The sequence below is a fragment of the Pantherophis guttatus genome, chromosome 6 (assembly GCF_059756535.1).
Source record: "Pantherophis guttatus breed Tessera chromosome 6, ASM5975653v1, whole genome shotgun sequence".
NCBI classification, from domain to species: Eukaryota; Metazoa; Chordata; class Lepidosauria; order Squamata; family Colubridae; genus Pantherophis; species Pantherophis guttatus.
The window spans coordinates 41,946,586-41,970,102 of record NC_142068.1 but is presented as its reverse complement, the minus strand read 5'-3'; the positions used below and the strand labels follow the sequence as shown (position 1 = coordinate 41,970,102).

Genomic DNA, 23,517 nt, shown 5'->3' with positions numbered 1-23,517 from the left:
ATTGAGACAATATTTTGCTTTTGTACATTGAGGCATACAGTACCTTAAAGCACTCCACCAAACAGAATGGGAATGGTTGCATGAAACAATAATACTTTACAGTAATTACTTCAGCCTTTTCGCTAGTCTGCTTGAGACTACCTTATTTCTGTGAATGTATGTGATCGGTTAGTATTATATGCCTTGAATTATGACTGCTTAACAGGATTACCTGGTGTGGAAATTACTTCATAGGATCAGAACCCTGATCTTTGCTCTCTTGTCTAGCACTGATTTGGCTATAGATTTCTGATGGAACTTGCTGGCTATTCATTGGTTACTTTGGAGGCATGATGACAGTAGCCCTTTCACAATATTTGTATATTAACCGTGCTTATGATGCTCACAATCTTTAACTTAATACAGGTCAAAATATTCCTTTATTCAATCCTGAATCAGGGAGATCATAGTCAGCAGTGATATCAGTACAGTAACACGGAACATACTTTAATTGCATTTCATACATGAAGTTGCTTTTGAAGAATGCTTGAAAACTTCCACTGATTCAGAATGAAGTCATATAATCAGAATGCCTGATTATACAGAGCATGCATAACAGGAAGCTACTCAATAGCTATTCCCATTTTTCATCTCTTATATGCAGGTAAATAGGTTTTTAGTAAAACTATTACTAGTATTTGGCTTAAATAAGTTAATTCTCTGCTGTCTTATGTATTTTTGAAATTTTAATGTTACATTACAACTGTACATTATAACTACAAATTACAACTGTTATTTTATATGTGTTATATTTTTTGCTGTTGCTACAGGTGCAGGAAATGTGAGACATGTACAGTAATTACAGTAATTAAGTAGCTGACTCAGGACCAATCATATATACATGTTAATATAATTGATTTAACTAGACAGTTAATTCATTTGTTTATAGTATTTGTAAATCTCCTTAATTAAGATTGGTTGGCGATCAAAGCATGAACAAAACACAAAATTTAAAAAATTAAAATGATAACTTTGATACATATCCAACATGAACAAATACAGGCAGGACAGAAGAAATTGTAAAATGGTATTGTTCATACTGTCTTGTGAAATATAAAGGAGAGGGCTTAATGTAACTTTTGAGGTAGTGTGTTCCAGAGGATTGCAGTTACTGTAGAAATGTCCTCAAATCTCTATTATCTTGATGATTGCCATCTTTGGTCTTGGATGGGATTGCACAACCCCAGATGAATCAGATGTGTGATTTGGAATTTCTCCTGGACTCATGACTCCTGCTGTAGGAGCAGGTGGCAGCCATGCCTAGAAAGGCCTTTGCTGAACTTTGTGCGCAAGTTGTACCCTTTCCTGGTTTGGGAATCCTTTCTCAGTCATTTATGTCTTGGTTATCTCTCATTTGAGCTACTTCAATGTGCTGTACATGGGGCTACCTTTGAAAAGTATCTGGAAGCTGCTGCCTTTGTTCCCCACAGCAACTAAATTTGAGGTGGCCTGGAAGAGGTGAACTGGCCCAAAATCACCCATCTGGTTTTCGTGGCTAAAGCAGGACTTGAACTCAGTCTCCCACTTTCTAGCCTAGTCCCTTAACCACTAGAAAAAACTGGCTCTCAACTTAATATAATCATCTTTGGCTGATCTGTTTCTCCAAAGTTTCTTAATAATGACTTCTGGTATAACAATAAGTAAGCAATAGTAGCTGCTTCTCAAGCGGCATATCATACTCTCTGCTTTGTCATAGTCAACAAATTTCTACCTTCTCTTCATAAATTAGCTTTGTTACTGTGCTCTTCTGAATATGAGTCTGCAGTTGATTTACAGAGCTTAGAACTAATTTTACTTACCTGCTCACTTGGCTAGGCATGGCTATGAGGTGTTCTTCCTCAAAGAATGTTGGAGTTGCAGTATGTGTATGTGCACATGTGTGTATGTGTGCGAGCTAACATTAGAGCCTTTTAACTAAATGTTAAGTACCATATTTTTTGGACTATAAGACACACTGGACTATAAGACGCACCTAGATTTAGAGGAAGAAAATAAGAAAAAAATAGTTTTTGGCCTCTGTGCATCCCGTTTTCACCCTCCCCGGCCCCTAGAAGCACTTTGCAGGCCCCCGAACCCTTGTGCATCCCATTTTTGTCAAAAACGTGCCCATTTTTGGCCTGCAGAGTGCTTCTGGGGGCCGGGGAGGGCAAAAACATGACACATAGAGGGTTTGGGAGAAACAGGCCATGCGGAGCACTGCAGAGTGCTTCTGGGGACTGGGGAGGGCGAAAATGCTATGCGCGGGGGGGTTCGGGAGCCCAAAAACACACCCATTTTTAGCAAAACTGGGCCGTGCAGAATACTGCAGAGTGCTTCTGGGGGCTGGGGAGGGCAAAAATGCAACGCATGGGAGCCCAAAAACACACCCGTTTTTAGCGAAACGGGCTGTGCAGAGAACTGCAGAATGCTTCTGTAGGCTGGGGAGGGCAAAAACGCGACACACGTAGGGTTCGGGAGCCCAAATTCAGTCTATAAGACACACTGAAATTTTCACTCACTTTTGGGAGGGGAAAGTGCATCTTATACTCCGAAAAATACAGTAAATCCTGTAAACTGTAATTCTCTCTTCCCTCCCCCCATACAAAAATGTTATACCTCTATTACTGGTTTAGTGCCTCTGTTAAATTTTGGATTACACCATGTGTAATCAGTGCTTTGGATTTCTTTTTTAAAACTATTTTTTATATTTTAGGAAATAAAATATAAAATACATCGAAATACATCGAAAATTTATTGAAGTCTTCTACACTTTAGATAAGACTAATGTTACTGTAAAAATTGTATTGAAATCTGTTGACTTATATGTTGAGACTTGAAACAGAATTTTTTACTGTTCTTTAAAACTATCATTTGTAAAAGCATAATATATTAAGTATGATGTAAGAGTCTCAAGGCTGTCTCTCCTGATCTTCTATCTCCCAGTCTGCCAATAAGAAGCCTCGAAAGACTCCAGGAGACAAGTTTCGCTCTGAAACTGGAATTAGAGGAACAGGTCGAGGAAGAGCTAATGGCCATCCTCAGCAGAATGGAGAAGGGGATCCTGTTACTTTGTTTGATGTTGTGAAGATGGGCAAAAGTGCTATGCAGGTAAAATCACTGTTGCCTTTGGGAACTTGTGTTAACTGTATTTTATATATGTTGAATATGTTTTGTTCCTGCATGGAAAAATTGGCTGGATAGTTGACAGAAATGCTTTTTTTGCATATTATTTTTTGTTTTAGCAGAATGAAACCAGCGCTCCTGTTTTACCAAAAGCTTGGGTGATGAAATGAGTGCAGTGATGAATGAAACACATGTGATAGCAAACAGGTCTGACTGAATATAGTCAGTCAAGTGAGCCTAGTTGCAATCCTACTCTGGGATGTTAATGGTGGCAAAGAGGATTTTTATTACTATATCTGCAGTGTCATCCAACTGAGCTTTTTATGTTCTCAAAAGTATGTTATTTTCTGACTCCAAGAAAATGCGGACCACTCAATAGCCAGCTACAATTGATTTGTAGGTTTTATCTATTCCATAATTAATTCCCCTGTGTATCATAATTAATTCACTTTCTGTAAAAGTCCTTTTAACTGAAAGCATGGTCTAAAATAAAGTTGCAGTTACCTGAGGCAAAGGAAGGCCTATATGGAATGAAATAGTGTAATAAATCCACTACCACAAAATGGATGTAAATCCCTGAAAATGGGAAACGAGGGTGATAAAATCTAGTGACATGGAATCCCGTGGTACAATTGGAGAAGCAAACCAACCAGTTTTCCCTGAACAATCTTTACCTGGCAATATATATGATAACATGAAACATCCTTCATGACATAGATACAGTACCTCTCCCCTTAAAGAAAAGGGAATAGATAAATGTTCATTATGGAACAACCACCCTTCATTTATACAGAAAGATGAAGACTCAGTGATCTCACTGAAGGTCATCCATCTGAACCTTAACATATGCTTCCTGGTCTTGCACTCTACCGGTAATTCGATATAACAGATTCACAACCTGTTTCCCTGTCCTTAAGTCTTTTGGAGAATGTAATTTTGGGGAGGGCACAGTTGCTTGGCTGCAGGATTATATAAGGAGGGATAAGTATGGAAATCGATGTTTAGCTTATATTATAGTGCACCTGGTAATTTATTTGGTGAGGCATGCTTATAAATGATATAAAAACTGAAATGGAAGACCAGTTGTGTCCATCTGATCTGATGAAACATTTTGCAAAGAGTATGCCTTTTGCAAAATTTTCCAAATTCTTGTAATCTGTGCTGCCACAGCTAGAACACAATTTTTATTGCAAGCAACTCTTTATTATCTTAGTTCTGTTCAGCTGGGAGAAGCAATTAGGAATACAATACACACAGCAGGAGATCTCTTTTGCTGCAAGGAGAACAGTTCCTAATGCAAAATCTGAGGCATCTGTTTGCATCACAAAAGGATGGGAGTGATGTTTAAGGAACAACTGTGAATAGAAAAGGACTTTCACTTTCTGAAACTGCTTGCTCTTCGTTAGACCATTTGAACATGGGTTCTTTCTTTGAGACAATCCTTGTGTCCTGTACAAGGGCACTTCAGTAGGAATGAAAATTAGGAATGAGCTTTTTATAAGAATTTGTGAAGCTCAGAAATGCTAGACACCCTTAATTTATAGGTGCTTTCAATGAAATCCATTTGTATTCCTTCTGTAGAAATCCAGTAAAAGAGACAAAATAATCTCACTTTTCCAATTTAGCAAAAATTCTATGTTTACAGAGTCACTGTAACACATATTTGACTGTGCTGACATGAACCTTCTGAAAAAGATCAGTATGTACACAAATATTTACACATATCAGAAAATATTTCATACTTGAATCTGAAAAGGATCTTCCCACAATTAAGCAAAAAGGTATTACTTTGTATTAAAAATTGCCATATCTCATATCAAATGAAATTAAATATCCATGGTCTTCTTTCATTCTGATTTAATTATAAGTAACTCCAATTTTGAAAATGAGTGTCTCCTGAAGCCAGCCAGCAGATCTGAAAAGAAAGGCATTGGGGAGTGATATTTAACGGTTACATTATAGGAACCATACACATTCCTCAAAGAATTATCTTTGATGAATTAGTAGTGATGAACAATATGGATACAAAGGCTGGGGATTTAGAAGGGCAAATAAATCCTTTCTTCAAATTATGGATATGGTCACTTATTGGAGTCTGGGCTCCTAGCTTCAAGTTGATTGTAAAGTTATACTGACAATGAGGCAATGTGGTTGCTTCTCCTCCCCAAAAACATCAGTAAAATATTTTCTGTGTGGCAATGAGGTTTAGTAAATTGATCAGGAAATGATAAACAGTGAGAAGTAGAAATACTTGAAAATATGTATTAAGAAATTATATGATTAAGCATGTTTAAAGTTGCAAAAATCTTGATTTTCTGTTAAACATGGTGACAATTTCCTATTGGTCTTTTATCTATGGAGATTCTCGGTCATCCAGGTCATGGTCATTTCAAGAGGCAACTAGAGTTTCTGGTTTTTCTTTGAAGACATTTTGCTTCTCATCCAAGAAACTTCCAAGAATAGGATGAGAAGCGAAACGTCTTCAAAGAAAAACTAGAAAGTTCAGTTGCCTCTTGAAAAAGGACCTTTGGGACTATTGGTCTTTTGATTAAATTATCAAATGCAGCTTTTTTTGAAAAATGCATGAAAACTGTCCAATAATAAATGATTCAGTTATTGCAGTGCCCATTTGTCTAACCCCTTTTTTCAGTAGATTCAAAACAAAAGTCACCTTACTGTGCAGACCTTGGACTAAATGTTGTATTAGTTGTATCATAGCATTGGAAAGATTTCTTATTTGAGAGTTGTAAATCCATTTGCTGTTGGTGCTGTAATAATACTTCAGTAAAGTGAGTGCTCCAAAGAGCAGATGCCATCTTCACAAATGTGAAGCTGTGATGCCTCACCAAATAGCAATAGTAGAGCGTTTACTTCTTTGGGTCACAGGTCAGGACACCATAGGAAATACAATACTAGAATGCTGCTTTATGGGGTAGTCCTTGACGTATATAGCACCCCTCCCCCATCTTTTAATCAACTCTGGGCAGCTCCCAATCAAAAGTTAAAATGACATATTAAAACTATAAAACACATGAAAACATGATTTTTTAAAATTAAGATGGTACTGAACGAATGGTCCTTTGAATGTTGGCTATCCCAGTATCCCTGTGATCAGATGGTTGTAAGCTGGTTTCTTGGCAACTGGTTTGCACTTAAAGTTGGTTCCAGTGCCCATCACATGAATGCCATTTGTGAATTTCCCTGCTGGCTTCCCCAGAAAGTCAATGGGGAAGGTGGCAAATCTCTGATCTCTTTCCCCCACCTGTGCACCCTGCCCAGCCTCTCTGTACTCACATCACACCAGCCACTTGTCACGACCACCTACCTTCCCTAGGCCTTTCCTTGTCTCCTCCCCTATTTAGGTAGCCTTGTATACCCACTCTTAGTTTTGCCACATCATCTCACTGACCCTTGTCATGCCTCTCTTGTACCTCTCCCCGAGAATCGCCTTGCCTCCCCTGCCACTGATGCACCCTCCATAAACTTTGCCATATCTCCCTCACACACATCCCTGCACACTTTCCCTGAATCTTACCACACCTCCCCCGCACCCTTATGCACTCCCACATACTCTCTCCCTGTACACACCTGGCACACCTTCCTCACACACCTCCCGTTTTCCTTTTCGAGTCCCACCATGCCTCCCTCATTGTGACACACCTCTACACATTTTTCGATCCTCACCTTGCCTCTCCAGCACTGGTCTACCTGGAAGGATTAATACCTAGCTGCAAGATATTGCCAACTATATTTATTTGAAGGCTTTGATTAATTCAAGGGAGAATCTAGTATAGGAAGTTGTTGATTTATAACCACAATTGGTACTCATCTCTAAATGATGCAGTTGTAAAGCAAAATGTCTTGTCACTGTGTCACTTAGTAACCTCCATCATTTCAGTCTCAGTTACCATTGTGTGTTGTGTGTTGTTAAGCAGAGGGAGCTCCAGGTAAGGAGTACAGGTGCTGAAGGAAGATGAAAGAAGCCATAGGAGACCATGTGCAGGCTGTGTGCAGATTAGCACAAACCAACAGCTGCCCATAGAAGCCTCAGCTGCACCCATCTGATCTTAATTGTTTTTCTTCTGCTGCTCAAGAAACACATCTGGCTATATGCAAGGCAGCTGCTAGCTACAGCAGACCACCTTGCACCATTCTCTAAGCTTCGTGCCCCATACCTTGTCCAAATTACATGTCCCATTCTCAAGTTCCTACCAGAAACGTCTGGTTTTCCTAAGGTCTTGTGAGAACAGGTGCACTATTTGAGAAGTAATGGGGCATGCATAGATTGGAGGATTGAAGGGGAGATAGGAGGGTGGGGAGAATTGCAATGCCCCTTATAGTCATTAGTATGGGTGGGCTGCCAAGGGCCTGAATTTTAATCACATGAGTGTGGGGGTGCTGCAGTGGCTTCAAGTACGGGTCAGAAGTTCATTTTTAGGCACTGTCATAAATATGAATTGTTGCTGGATGAATGGTTGTAAGTAGAGGACTGGTTGTATTGCAAAGCACATAAAATCTAGTACACCTTAGGTACAGATAGTCCTTGGCTTGCAACTACAGTTGAACCCCAAATTATGGTTGTAAGTCAAGTTACCACGTGACCTGACTTGATTTTACAACAGCATCCTGGCTTTCTGAAGTGTGATTGTTAAGTGACTACACAGGTCATTAATCAGAATACAAAGTGCTTGGGTGGAGAGCCCTGGGAGGCCTACAACCCAGCTGGGTCTGAAAAGAACGCAGGGAAGCAGCAAGAAGTTTTACAAAACAAAAAACAGCCCAGCAGAGGAAGAGTCCAGCTAGATTAGAGCCAAGTGCTCCAATCCTGTGTTGAAGAGGCTCCAAGGCTTCCAAACAAGCCATGAGAAGCCTTGATTGCTTCTCAAGTAAATTTAACTTAATTTGTTAAATTTATTATACACACTGGAAAGAGGGTGACAAAATCTGTAAATAGCTTAGATTGATGAGTGACTGGCAGGCTGAAGAGTAGAAAAAAAAAGAATATCCTGGGAATTTAATTTAAAAAAGAGAAGGATGAAGGAAACAAAATCCTTCAGAGGGTGGTTTTTGTGGAGAGCCGAACAAAATACTTGGCAATGGCTATGAGAGCTCAACTTTTTGTTACCTAGCTGACTCCCTTTAAGGACTCACCATCTGCCATGTCTTCACATGCTGAACCCTCGCTGCCTTTGCAAAGTTTTTTTTTCTTTTGGCTTCCTTCATTTCCAAAGTCAAGCCAAGAACTAGGAGAGGCCTGCAGTCTGTTGACTGCCAGCTGGCTTCATTCTTTTGCAAACACCATCAATGGTTAGAACACTAACCTTCCTCCCTGGTCAGTGCTAGTTGTCTCCCCATCTTCTGGTTGCAAGAGGCTAAAAGGTAGGTTGACTACCTACCCCAGTAAGCCAGCTTCTCCCAGCAAGGCAGGATGGTAAGGCCCAAATAGGCACAGATTGGGGAGGGAGATAGCCAGATGGAAGAGTATGTAAATCATAAGTGTGAGCAGGTTTCCAAGCATCCAAATTTTGATAGAATGTCTGCAGGGGGGCATAAACTGCATAAACTGCAACAGCCATAACTTGAGGCATAGGTTATAAATTTTTTTGTTCAGCACTATAATTTCAAATGATCACTGAACAAATGATTGTAAATTGAGGACTATCTGCACTGATGTTAAAAAAACCATTCACCTCAGTTAATTATGTCATCTTTTTGAAACACATTGCTACAGAAGAGTGTTGAAGGTACTATTTTATGGTATTTATTTTCCTACTCAGTCAGGATTTTTCAGAAATTCTGGTAATAAACTCCTGGCTGTTTATCTATGATATATTTAATAAATCACAGAATGAGATTTAACACATATTTGAAATCACTGGTGAAAATTGAGTGTTATTTATATGTAGTATGATGAAGTGTTGAATTCTGTCTTGAATTCTGACTGTTCTCTCTCTTTGACAGTCCGTGGTAGATGACTGGATTGAATTGTATAAGCAAGACAGGGATATAGCATTGCTGGATTTAATCAACTTCTTCATCCACTGTTCAGGATGCCGAGGTAAAAGGCGTAAAAGTATTATAAAACTACTGTGGTTCTATGTATTCCTTACATGTATAATGTGAATTAGAAAACTTGTTTACAATTAAAAAATGACTGCTTCAAAAATCTAAAAAATATATGTGCAATAAAATAAATAAAATGACAGTATTTGAAGAACATTAGGGAAAAGAAACACTTCTGTGATGTCATCCCTACTTTTTAAAATGGAAAGACTTTTTTAAAAGTAACATACTATTATTGTTGCAGGAATTATGAACTAGTAATTTCTAATATAACATCCAACATATCCTTTCACATTATATTCTGGAACCATATTATTTATCCTGATATGAAGGATACATTTGTTAGAACTAAAATTAGGACACTTTTTAAATGTATGAAAAGATCACTGTGCTGCTTTAGCTTTGAAATGCAGATAATCTTTGTTAAAATAAATTGGAGCGTTTGACTCTAAATAATGAACCAGGATTAATCTAAATATGTTAATTGATATTCAGTGTTTGAAACGATATTTATCAAAAGTTCTTCCATTAATTCTGGAGATACGATTTTCTAAACAAAATAGTATAAACATGGCAAGATCAAAATAAGACTAAATATAGAAAATCTGTATTTATTTATTTATTTATTACAAATTTTCCCATAAATTCATTTTAACCTCTTTACAGTGCCTTTGCCATTTCTGCTTTGTCATTTAAACTTGATCCTTAGTCTTTTCTGTTATAAACAAATCAATGTGATTTTAGTTTCTTCACTTTCCCTTATTTCTTGTTTGTCTTGCTTCTTACAGTATTTAACAATTGTCATAATATTACCTAATATAATGTACAACAAAAGTCATTTCACTGAAGTAAATTAGTCTCACAAGTAGCTCAGTAAATTAACTCAGAAATTAATATTAATTAATTAATATTGTCTCTGGAAATGAGACAATATTTGTTACAATTATGTAGATATACATCTCAGCCTATGTTCCAAGCAAGTTTGTTTAGAGTAATATTTTATCCAAATGTAAATCTAAGTGCAAAGAAAGTAACTTTGAAAAAGTTTCATGCACCAGTTCCAATCTAATATATAGGAGAATATTGAAACTAAAGAAATCTAATTTTTGAATATATAAAAGCAAAAAAACCAACACATCCTAGTTGTCATATAATCATATACTCAGTAACTCTTATCTGTACAAGAGAATTTTGGGGATTCTCCTCTCTGGCTTAGTTAGTGTTTTTGGTATGGTTCTTAAAGAAATCAAGAACAAGCCAATAAACAACAACTACTACTACTACTACTACTACTACTACTACTACTACTACTACTCCTTTTTGCCACTTATGTATCCATTGCATTCAATAAGCTAGTGGTATCTGTGATTTCAATTATAATATACTATTATCCTATGTGTGTATTGACAAGCCACAAAGTTAGTTATGTACAAAGAAATCTAAAATATTTCTGAATTAGGAAAATGGGAGAAGATTCCAAAAGCAAGAATTAAAAGATTATTGATGGTTCAGCAGTTAAGATGCTGGGCTTTCAGTTAGTTAGCTGGAAAGCCAACAGCCAACTCGGATTCAAGACCTGAGTGCCATATGACAAGATGAGCTCCCATTACTTGCCCCAACTCCTGCCAAATAGCAGTTTAAAAGCATGCAAATGAAGTAGATAAATAGGTACTGCTTCAGCAGGAAGGTTACTGTGGTCTGTATTTTAAGGCTGGCCACATGATGATGAAATTGTCTCTCAGACACTCTCAGCTACTGGAATGTATGAAAGTGTCTCTCACATACTTTGGCTGAGAATCGGAAATGAGCAGCACTCCCTAGAATCAGTCACAACTAGACTTTATAGGCAATACATGGCAACTGTTAATTTCTGCCAAAGATATGTTAAAAAAGACTGATAGAAAGTGTATCTAAATTTTTGTACCTATCATGTTGCTATTTTCCTTTTTTGAATCTCCAGAAAACTATGTAATATATATTTCAATTTGCAGAAAGATGTCATGCTTAACTTTTACTATGTAGCGATTGTACCTGTAATAATTGAAAAAGAAATTGACCTGGGGAGGGAAAGAGTTGGGAAATCATAATGCAAATAGAATATTTTTTTTAAAAAAATCACATAAAATGTTACTTTAAAAGTTTTCTTGCCACTTTTATGCAACCCTTGCCTCTGGTTGCTCCTACTGAATGTCAGGTTGATTTGTAATTAGGCTCCCCTCATCTGTGATTTGATTGTGGACGAAGGCTGACCTAGCATGTGTTACCAAGACCTGGCTGAGTTCTGAAAGCGGGGGTTGCCCTTTCCGAAATCTGCCCAGCTGAGTTTCCACCAGATTCCAGGGCAGGAGTCAGGGTATGTTATTTGTTATTAAGGAAATTCTTAAGGCGTTCCAGAGCCCTGCTTTGCAGGACACTAGTTGTGAGATCTTGTTTCTTAAACTGGGCTGTAGGGATCAGTGGAGATTGTTGCTCTTGTACCAACCTCCCTGTTGCATAACAATCTTCCCTGCCTGAGTTCGTTGACACCATTTCTAGATTGGCACTGGAGTTTCCCAGGCTTACAGTTCTGGGGCACTGCCTTGCTTCTGAGTGGAATCTGAGGTGGCTTGGGAGTTTATGGTCCTATCTTAGCCATGGTCCTATCTTAGGTCATTCAAGCTCAATTCAAGATAATATTCACCCTCCAGATCTGATGTTCTTTCGAATCATTGGCAATGTGATCTGAAACTGGGGGAGCTTTTGGTGTTTCTTTTGTCATGGACAGTTCTCTCCTTGATTACCACAGGTTCCTCTTGTGTCACCTCCTATTGCATAGAAGTTGGATCATTAGATTGGTCCACCTCCAGCAACTGATGGACCCTGAGCCGCTTCAGAGGGAGTTGGGGGTTATCCATTTTGGTTTGCCGTATGGTCCATCTGAGGCTTTGGTTGCCGCTTGAAATAATGGGGCAGCTGAGACCTTAGATTGGATTATACCTGTGTAAATTCTTTCCTCTGGAGGATTCTGTCACCCTCTGTGGTTTACAGAGGAGGGAGCTGAAATGGGAGAAGAGACCTCTTGAGTTCCATTAGTGCTCAACAAACTCAACCAAATGCAGGTTAGAGCTGCTATTAAGGCTTATCTTGTGGCAGCAAGGGCCATGAAGCACCAGTATTTCATCCTTAATGCATCCACAGTCCTGTTTTGGGTGACATAGGCCCTCTGGATAAGGGGCATTACGATCCTCTTACAGGGGCATGCAGAAGAATTTGCATAACATCTGTCAGATAATGTCACTCAGTTTCATTCCCAGTTGGACACTGGCTTTGTCGCAGGTCCAGAGGAGATGCCTAGAGAAGAGTCTTGCCTGGTTATCTGGTTTGAACCTGTTGTACCTGAGGAAGTGAACAGGGTTCTTAGGACTGTGACTGCAACCACCTACTTTTTAGATCCATGTCCCTCCTGGCTAGTTAAAGTAGCCTGAGGAATGTTAGTGGGTTCTGGTAGTGTTAATTCTTCTTTGAGTGACGGGGTTATTCCTTCGTCTCTTAAAGAGACTGCTATTTGCTTTCTTCTTAAAAAGATTTCGCTGGACCCACGATATTGGACAAAGCTAAACTTGTCCTTTTGGTGACTTTCAATACTGTTTACTATGGTATCCTTCTGGATCAACTCAGAGGACTGGAGGTGGGTGGCACAGTATTCAGCTGGTTCACCTCTTTCCCTCAGGGTCGATTCCAGTCAAAGATGATTGGGTAGGAGAGGTCCCGCCCTCAGCCTCTACTACTAGGTAGGGTGCTACAGAGTTTGGTGCTTTGTCGTTTCCTTTTTGACATCTACATGAGTCTATGGGATAAACACTTTTGTTTCATTGGGGTGAAACATGCTGATGATATCCAGTTGTAAATCTCTACCATTTGCAAATTAAGCAATATCATAACCATCTTATCCTGGTACCTGGAGGCTGTGTTATCTGTTCTTTTACATGCCTGCTATTCCCCTACCACTGTGTCATCTGCAAATTATATAATCCTATTTTATTACCCCCTCACCCAGATCATGTAAAAATATGTTTAACAGCATATTGTCTAAAATGGAACCATGCAATACTCTGTTTCCCATTGGATGCTGAAGAGCCATTGATGGACAGTCATTTGGTGGTATAATTGTTCAGCGAGCTCTGCGTCCATCTAATGGTAGTATGATCCAGGCTACTGAACTTTCATGAAAACTGTCAAACACTTATACTGAAATCAGGATATGTTATGTCTCTTACATTTTCATGGTCAACTAAATTGGTCATTCCATAAAAACAATGAGGTTGATCTGGCATGACTAATTTTTCATAAATTAGAAATTTTGTTCACAAAACTTTTTTTTAATAATTTACAGAATTTTGACACTTAGTACTGTCTCCTTTTATCAGCTGTTTCAATCCTACCAGGATTATCCTACGATTAGCGGTTAAACCATATAACTTTTCATATTTTTCCCCCCTGCTCATATAGCCAAAATAGGTTAACCCCAACATTTGTTTTTCCCAAACTTTAGTTTGTTTTCCACATTTATTTACAAAATCTCCACTGCTATGCAAGAGAGTTAAGTGAGTTTTGCCCCATTTTACACCCTTTCTTGCCATAGTGAATCACTGCAGTTGTTAAGTTAGTAATATGGTTATTAAGTGAGTCTGGCTTCCTCATTGACTTTGCTTGTCAGAAGGTTGAAAAAGGTGATCACATGACTCTAGGACACTGCAACTGTCATAAACCTGTGACCACAAGGATACTATAATGATCATAAGTAAAAAACAGTCATGTCACTTTTTCCAGTGCCGTAGTAACTTCAAGCAGTCACTAAACAAATAAGTTGACGATGACTTGTAGTACCATTTATTCCTAACTATAGCTCTGATTTTGTTATTAAATATTTCTTAAGCAATTTATTCTCACTGCATTTTTGTTTCTCCTGACATTCTTATCTTTCACATCAATATGACAGATTGGCTGGAATCACATGCAGTTATTTTTGCTTCTCTTGACAAATAGAACAGATTTGCCACCTTTCTGCCAGTATTTTCACATCTTAATATTCATTCATTTTCCTATCATTGATAAACATTGTACCAGCAACATATATTTGTCTACTTGCTCTAATTTCCCATAATTTGCAATCATGTTTGATAGAGAAAATAAAATGGAAAAGAACCACTCCTTTTTGCAGTGCATACATATTCAATCCACATCATTGTTGTGCAAGGCAGACAAAATTTCCCTACAATTCATTCTTAGCCAACAGCATCCTCTGCATACCAGGGTTATCAGTATTCAATAAGAAAGTTCTTACATCATAATAAACATTCCTTATAAACAATGGATAATTTCATTCCTTTTTTTATATATAAAAAGTTTTTTATTTATAATACAAATTAAAAACAATGGACATAGCGTGGCATCTCCAGTTTAAAGATTTTCATTGAATTTTGTCATATAATTAATACACTTCTTTATCTCTATACATATTTACACTAATTATCACATTTCAAATACAAATATTCTTTCATCCACATAGATTATTTTGATATCTAATTCAATTGTATCTATCATAACAAATTAGCATAAAAACTTTCAAGCATTTTACTTGTCAATGGTCTTATATCATAGCATTTCTCCTCCTTGCCAGCCAATCATAAAATTTGTTCCAGATTTCATAATACTCTGATTCATTCTTATCTTTAAGTTCCAAGGTCAGTCTGTCCATTTCTGTGCAAATTAATATTTTAGCTAACACTTCTTCTTCTGTGGGGGTCTCTTTGTTTTTCCATTTTTGTGCAAAAGCTAGTCTTGCTGCTGTTAGAATGTGTAACATTAGGTAAATTGTGCTCTTGTTGTATTTGCCCTCAATAATACCCAGTAGAAAGAATTCCGGTTTTGCTTCTATATTTTGCATTAGTATCTCCTCTATCCATTGTCTTACCTGGTGCCAGAATTTTTCGACTTATGGGCACTCCCACCACATGTGATAAAAGGTCCCTGGCACTGCCTCACACTTCCAACACATCGATGAATGTTTTTTGTTTATTTTTGCTAATCTTGTGGGTGGGTGATGCCACCTATAAAACATCTTGTACAAATTTTCTTTGTATGTAGTAGCTAAGGTAATTTATATGTTTCTTTCCCAAAGATCCTGCCACTTGTCTGGATCAATATTATAGCCAAAATATTTGCTCCAAATTATCCTAGTTTCTTTTACCTGTTCTTTTAACTTGTCTTGTTCCAATAAATAATGATATATTTTCCTTATTGCTTTCTTGTCTGTTCTTAATAAAAATTTTATCAAATTCTGTTAACTCTGTTTTTATGCCCCAATCTTTTTTATCCTTCGTATATTTTGATTGTAGTTGGAGATATGCCCACCATTCAAGTTCAATTCCCTCCTCTTTTAAATTTAAATCCCTCCTCCTATATTTTTGTAGCTATCTTACATACTCATGTCACATTCATTTTTATCCATTTAATACATTTTTATACATTTTACACATTTTTTCTCATCCACAGTGTCTTTCATTTCATCATTGCACCAAAATTCCTTTTTTGTACTTATCATTAACATAATTTACTTCTTTTTTTGATACTTTTTATTATGTTTTTATTTTTATCCGTTTTAGCCACAAGAGTTACATGATTAAGATGGGCAATGATCCGTTTGTTAAATAAAACAAATAATTCCACAATATAATTTATTGCATTTTGTAACAAAAGTGTTTTCACTTAACTCAAACAATTCTTGTCATATTCACATTGCTACATTCTGGATCAAATAAAGTTTGCAGGTAGTTTTCAAGGGCAGTGTTATTAAGGCATGGTTCAGGAATGAATGCAGTTGGCACACAAAAATAGATTTACAAAGGTCTGGTCACAGCTGCCATCTGCTCTTTGGTCAGGAACTATCAGTCTCTTCTAGAAAAACAGAGCAATAACATCAAATTTTATACTTGACCGCTAAATGTAAATAGAGAAAGAAAATCTTATATGTTTACTCATTTGCCATTATGTTCTTTAACATGTTTGTGTGTGTTCAAAATAAAGATATATTTAAATATTATAAAATATGTTTATACTTTATTTCAGGAACTGTGCGGATTGAAATGTTTAGAAACATGCAAAATGCAGAAATTATCAGGAAAATGACTGAAGAATTTGATGAGGTATAGTACTGGACATACACAAAATATGTTTTAAGCTTCACTAAAATTGGACACATAGGGAATGTTATTGTGCAATCAAATTATTTAAGGAGGTATATTGTATGAAAACATAATTATACATCCTTGTAAGTAAAAAAAAGAAAAAGGAACAAACTCTTAAAGAGAAGTGAGCATTTGTTATCCAGATATATTGACTGGCACAGAACTTTGATGTCAGACTGATTTCAGTGACAAATATTTAAACTTAAATTTCAGTAGGTTTTTTTGAAATTGCTTGAAATTAAACTAGTTTCACTCTACCGTAACCCTGTATTGCACCTGACAATACAAATACTTTGTATTTGTAGAATATTAAAAGAGGAACAAAATTTAGGAGTGGGAAAGGAAATTCAAGCATTATTTTGAAGAAATAAAGACCTTTGAGAGCTGTATGCAATGAAATTTCATTTTAATGTATTCCGATCAGTGTACATTTAAAGTGACAATAAAGTTATTATTCTATACTATTCTGGCAGCAATTAAAGAATATATCAACGACTTCTGTAATTAAAATTGCAGACTACGTATTTGGTATATAAAATATGTATTTATTGTATCATACTTACAGTATTTTCTTACATAATAAACCGAAAGTTGTGAACACAAATTAATTCAAATATTTTGAAAATAACTTTAATGATGTAATGTGTAAAATTTAGTATAGTCTCATTAATTTCTATATAGTTAGCTTATTTATTTTTCAGTAAACATACATAGATTGCATGAAGGCCCCTATATTTTGTTTTGCTAGAGGCACTCTGTGACATTTCTATACCACTGCCACCACTCATCAAAGTTGCTTATCTTGTCTTGTCTTAAAGAAGACCCTGCTGCTGTTTTAAAATGTGTTTTGAAAACAACCCATTGAGGTACTATCCTTATCCTCTGAGACTAAAGTGTATATTTTTGTAGGATAACACATCAAATACAGTGGTAGGTTCCAAAAATTTATGCTACGGTTCTGTGGGCGTGGCTTATTTTGTGGACGTGGCTTGATGGTCATGTGCAGTGGTGGGATTCAGGTAATTTAACAACCGGTTCTCTGCCCTAATCATTTCTTCCAACAACCAGTGTGCCAAACTGCTCAGAATGTTAAGAACCGGTTCTCCCGAAGTGGTGCGAACTGGCTGAATCCCACCACTGGTCATGTGATGGTGGGCATGGTTTGATGGTCATGTGACTGGGTGGTCCTGTCTTTGTGTTCATGTGACTGGGTGGGCAAGGCCAACTTGACGTCACTCAGGTCTAGTGTTAGGGTGCCTGACCTCTCCTTGCCTCGACAGCCTCAACAAGATACAATTTCCCTGTCTGTTTATTTACTACTACTTAACATCCAAAATATACTATTTAATCCTATGTATGTATGCCATATGTGTACATACATATTACATAGTATAGAGTGTGTATAGGCACACGAAAAGATACATTATCTACTATATATATTGTATATGTATCTACACACACACACACACACACACACACACACACACACACACAGAGCTCTCCTAAAACTATACTCAACCTCACTCACTACATTTGGAGAAACACACCCAGAGTCCACTTTCTGCCACACATTTAACTATAACTTCTGTACATTTATTTTATTTATTTATTTATTAGATTTCTATACCGCCCTACTCCCGAAGGACTCAGGGCGGTGCACAGCCAAACAATAAAAACACATACAATACAAAATTTAAAAAATAGAATAAAATCAAATTAAATAATTTTGGCCCCGACAAATTTAAAACCCCAAACTTTTAAAACCAATTTAAAATTGAATATATAAATACTAAAAAATATTTAAAATTTTAAAAATCTTTTATAAAAGAGGGGGAAAATTAGGCCAGGCCGGCCTGGTGAAATAGTAAGGTCTTTAAGGCGCGGCGGAAGGTGCGCAGATCCGGGATCCTCCGTATCTCTGGGGGGAGCTCGTTCCAGATAGTAGGTGCCCCCACAGAGAAGGCTCTCCCCCTGGGGGCCGCCAGTCGGCATTAAACACACCTTCAGATGTTCTTCCCTAGCTTGCACATGACTGTTAGAGACAGGAGTAGTCATAGATTGAGTAAAATGTGGTGAAACTCACTTAACAAAGCTCTTGCTTAGGAACCAAAATTTTGGGCTCAATTGTGGTCATAAGTCAAGGACTATCTCTGCCTTCCTCTTCATGGCAGCCTTGTCCTAGTAAACTCCTTCTCCTTTCTGGCAATTTTCCTCTCTGTTAGAGGCACCAAAATAATCCAGACAATATAAGGTTTCCTGCTGGAGCAGGGGGTTGGACTAGATGGCCTCCAAGGTCCCTTCCAGCCCTAGATTGCTGTCCTGTTTCAAAGTGTCTTCTGAACCCACGTCTAGTGCCAAGGTTTGTGGTCCTTCCTTCCTCTACTTTCTCTCTCTCTTCCCCCCCTTCCTTCCTCTTTCTTTCTTCTTTCTTTCTCTCTCTCCTTTCTTCTTTCTTTCTTTGTCTCTCTCTCCCTTCCTCTTTCCGTCTTTCTCTTTTTCTTCCTTTCTCTCTCTCTTTTCTCTCTCTCCCTCTTTCTTTCTTTCTTTCTTTCTTGTCTCTCCCTTCCTCTTTCTTTCTTTCTCTTTTTCTTTCTTTGTCTTTCTTTTTTTCTTTTCTCTCTCTCTCTTTTCTCTCTCCCTCCCCTTTTTCCTGAAATGCCAGCAAAACCCACCATTTTGCTCCTAAAGTGGTCTAGGGCAGGGGTCTCCAACCTTGGCAACTTTTAGACTTGTGGAGTTCAACTCCCAGAGTTCCTCGGACAGCAAAGATGGCTCTCTCCCACATCGCTTCTCAGCCTGAGTAACAACCTGCCCCGACCTTCGGTCTCCGCAGCCCTCTGGGTCACTTGATCCAGCCAACAGCCCCTCCGATCGCCGCTGTGCCCCCCCGGAATTTCACCCGAGAGCCAAGCACCGGGGAAGGCAACCCCATTCCCGGGCGAAAGGCAGACCTTAGTCCAGCAGTGGCTTAGTGGCTGGGTAACCCCGGCGACCAAAGGGCTGCGTCAGCCTCCCCTCCGAGACTCCTTTCATCTGCTTTGCGGGCCGATTTCACAGCGAGGACCCACACACACACTTTTCAAACATCAGAAGGCCAACTCTCAGGGCGGCACAGTCCAGAAAACCACCCAGCCTCCATAGCGCATAAGCGTGGCCAAATAATCTCGGGAAGGGAGCAGGTGTGCTAAGGGCTCCCACGACAAATCACCGAAGCCTGTCAGGAGAAGGAAGGACAGGTGGGAGGGTGCTGGGGGGGACGCTATCTGGCCAAGTCAAGTGCAGGACCAGGTATTTGTCCTGAGGTTGAAAGGAGGAACCATCTGGGCCTGGAAGAAGATTGTGAGGGGGAGACCAAGTCCCACCCAACCCCGCTTCCCTTTTACCTTTCTTTAATGCACCCCGCTTCCCTCCCCAAACCTCGGGATGTGCGTACTCCGCACCGCAAAGTGCTCGAGGTGGCTGCAGGAGGAGGAAGAAAAAAAGTCTCTCAAAGGAGGCCTCCTTGTGTGTGTGTTGGGCGGCGCTGAAGTGAACCATGCGAAGGAAGCCCGCTGGGTAAGCATGCCGGCTGCGATCAGCTCTTTGCCTTCCGCTGCCGTTGCTACCTCTGCCTCTTCCTTCTCTCTGCTAACAGAAGTCAGAGAGGAAAAGGCAGTTTCTTCGCCGCACGTTTTTCCATGTTTCCATCCCAAGTCAGCCACAACTGCCTTCCCGGTGGTCCTTGTGGCCAGGCCCGCTTGCCTGCCTTCGCAAGCTGGCCATGGGGACACTGGGAAGGCTGTGTGGAAAGCAAGGAAGCATGGCAGGGCTGCGGGGAAGGGAGTAGGGGAGGCAGGCTGGGAGGGAGGGGTCAGGGGCAGCTAGGTAGGCCACAAGTCGCAGGCTTACCTGGCAGACAGATCAGGGCCACTCAGTTGGGGCGCAGTGCTTCAGGCAGGCAACCTGCAAGCAAGGACCCACACAGTATAAGTGAGAAGTGACTGGGTGGAGAGGGGCGGGGCGAGTGAGCAGCAGGCGGCAGGGGCGAGCAAGCGGGGACTGGTTCGGGGGCGTGGCCAGCCAGCGATTACTAACGGTTCGGTGAACCGGCCCAAATTACCGCTACCGGTCCTCCCGAAGCGGTAGCAACCACCACTGATCAAATACTATCTTCTTGTTCTATTACAGAAGTGGGCAAGTTTTGTTCTAGCAAGGATTTTATTTCAAAAGTGATCTGTCAAATGACATACTGTATACCAGTGGTGAAGAGGGCTAAAAGCACATGGTGGGCCAACTATCCATTCTCTCCCTTATTGCTATCTTCTTTTTACTTTTCTGACACAGACTTCTCTCATTTTCAAGCAATAATCTTAAGGAAAAGAGTAGTCCCCTCATGGCGAACCTATGGCACGCGTGCCACAGGTGGCACGCGGAGCCATATCTGTGGGCACGCGAGCATTGCCCTAGCTCATCATGCGCGCGCTGGCTAGCTGATTTTCAGGCCTTCTGGGACCACTGGAAGTCAGAAAACGGGCTGTTTCTGGCCTCTGGAGGGCCTCTGGGGGAGTGGGGAAGGCTGTTTTTGCCCTCCCCAGGCTCCTAGAAAGCCTCTGGAGCCTGGGGAGGGCGAAAAACAGGCCTAGCGGGCTCATCATACCATAAGCAAGGGGAGCACGGGGGGGTTGTGTGCACATGCACGGGGGGGCGGGGGGCATTGAATTATGGGTGTGGGCACGAATGCGAGCGACCCCCCCCTCACTCCCCTCGCTTTTGGCACGCGACGGCAAAAAGGTTAGCCGTCACTGGACTAGTCCTTTCTTATCGGGAAATTGATTTGCTTGCTTGCAGAGGACTTGGGAAATTTGGCAAAAAACAAGTTAAGCATTGTAGGCGGTATACCCATAGTAGGCTGTTTGGTAGATCCCAATTTGGTGTCTTACTGGAACTATTAGGATGCAGTTTATTCCTATCAGTTATCATTCTTCTTTCAATATCCCACTGAAAACAATTCTCTTCTGTCTACTGGTGCCTGTTTTATCTGATCATCTACTGTTATTTCTTTATCTGTGCTGATGATTTTTTCTTTGAGTTAAGGAAGTATTGGTTTTATTTATGAATATATTTTATTATTCTTGTTTCAACATTAATATCACAGTTCTGAAATATTTGAAGGGTACCCACATCCAGACAGATTATTCCTGGGTAACCTAATTTTTTAAAATAAAAATAAATGCTGATATATTCAATTTGACCTCTCACTCAGGCAGTGTCTTACGTTCAAGTGCTTTTCTGATAAATTTGCTTGAAAATTTCAGAGTTGTCTGAAGCTCACATGTCCAAAATCAAACATCACAGATCACTCTCCTTGTTTACTATCTTTTGCCACAGATTATTGCTTATTTGTCATTGTCAACTATTTAATCGGACATGAAATTTTTGTCTCTTTTTCCTTCGCGATTCAGAATATTCAGCTAATCATCAAACTTTTTTTCTCCCTTATATAGGGTATATTTTCTCTCTTTCTTTGTGAAACACTATGAATCTTACTCTTGCCATCCTGATAATAATGTATCTGATTTTCCATTTTCTTATGATTTTCTCCTATCTGTTGAGGCAGTACTTTGCTTCCAGTATGAGCACAAATAGGTGCTTCAAAACACATGAAGGTTCTTACATAGAACCTCTTTGCAAATATTTAAAACAGCTATGTTTTTTCCCACCATCAAAGCTGACACCAGCCCGAGCATAGAACAACTCAAAGAAGTAGTACAAGATTGGAAAATATGGAGAGACCTGGCCCATAGAATCTCCAAGAGTTGGACACGACTGAATGGATAACATCATCACAGTATCTTTTCCTGGGATTATACAGCTGCTCTCCATAGTTCACATATGATCAAAGGAAGTCATATTTTATTTAAATATATACAGACAGCTACTACACAAATGCTCTGGCATGTTCCAAAGCACTTCTTTAATGTTTAGCTCTGAAGACCCTTAAGTCCTAATATCAGTCCAGCGTTCTTCTAAACAAATCTAACCATTTACTGTTTTTACCCATCTCTTTAAATCCTAACATTGATTGTTCCCTGCCAGATTCTGGTAAATTTCAAAGCATTTCTGTGGCCAACTATCCTACTCTTTTTCTTTTCTTGTACTTTACTGGGTTTTTTTCCTTGTGAAATTAACTAATTTGAATTGCCCACATATTTTTCCAAGACATAAATCAGTTGGATCTATTTCAGTTATGTAAAAGCCTACAATTACCTTTTTATTAAGCTATGTGTGGCTTTATAAGTAGCAAATGTGAGCTACTAACTGGGCTACTGCTTTCTAGCTAATTGAAGCCCTATGACCTGAATAGGTACCTCCATATAGAGTGTATTGCGGTAATGTAGCCAACTAAAATATAGAGGCATGTCAAGTGTTTTACCTGACACTTAAAATATACAATAACTGAGCTCTTGGAAATTATAAAAACATAAACAGTGAAACTAAGGTTAGATATGAAAATCAAAATATCATATGAAACGCAGTAGAATTGAATTGGAAATAATACTATTTCTATCTTGTCTCTTCATATAACAGTTCTCAATAAAATAGAATATTTTTGTTTTGTGCTTGAAGAAAATTGTAATTTAGATTGTAATTTAGGTTGCAATTTAGCCTCACCAAAACCTCCAAAATTTTGGTTGCTATAAGCTTCAGCTAGCCAGCTACCCCAGCACATACAAACACACACACACACACACACACACACACACACACACCCCTGCAGAGGTCATTCAGAACGCGAAGGATAAGTTTGATGCTCTCTCTCATTCTTCTTCCCTTGACCTGTGTACCTGTATGCCCAACAGTCTTCCTGGTGTCTTTATTATTTACCGCCTCTTAGTTGCTTTAGCTTAATTGACTTATTTATATAATTAATATATTTTTAAAGAATTTATGGTACCATTATCCTTCAATTCAAGAGCAGAATATTCCAGCAGTGCTGGGAACATCAGAGGAAGGGGCAGATAGACTGGTTGGACATGCCACACTTGAATTCAAGGATGGGGATGGTGTGACATCAGTGTTTCCTGAACTCTTTGGCAACTCCACCCTT

At 39.0% G+C, this 23,517-nt stretch overlaps 1 protein-coding gene across 17 annotated transcripts in view; it reads left to right on the top strand.

Annotated features, from left to right (window-relative positions):
* Positions 1-23,517, top strand: part of STAG1 (STAG1 cohesin complex component) — a 192,791-nt gene that overhangs the window by 111,212 nt on the left and 58,062 nt on the right. For all 17 annotated transcript variants that reach the window (XM_060682836.2, XM_087872159.1, XM_087872154.1 and 14 more), the window contains 3 exons: positions 2,962-3,126; positions 9,103-9,199; positions 16,312-16,388. In XM_060682836.2, the coding sequence (XP_060538819.1) occupies positions 2,962-3,126; positions 9,103-9,199; positions 16,312-16,388 (339 nt within the window). The remainder of the gene's footprint in view (positions 1-2,961; positions 3,127-9,102; positions 9,200-16,311; positions 16,389-23,517) is intronic.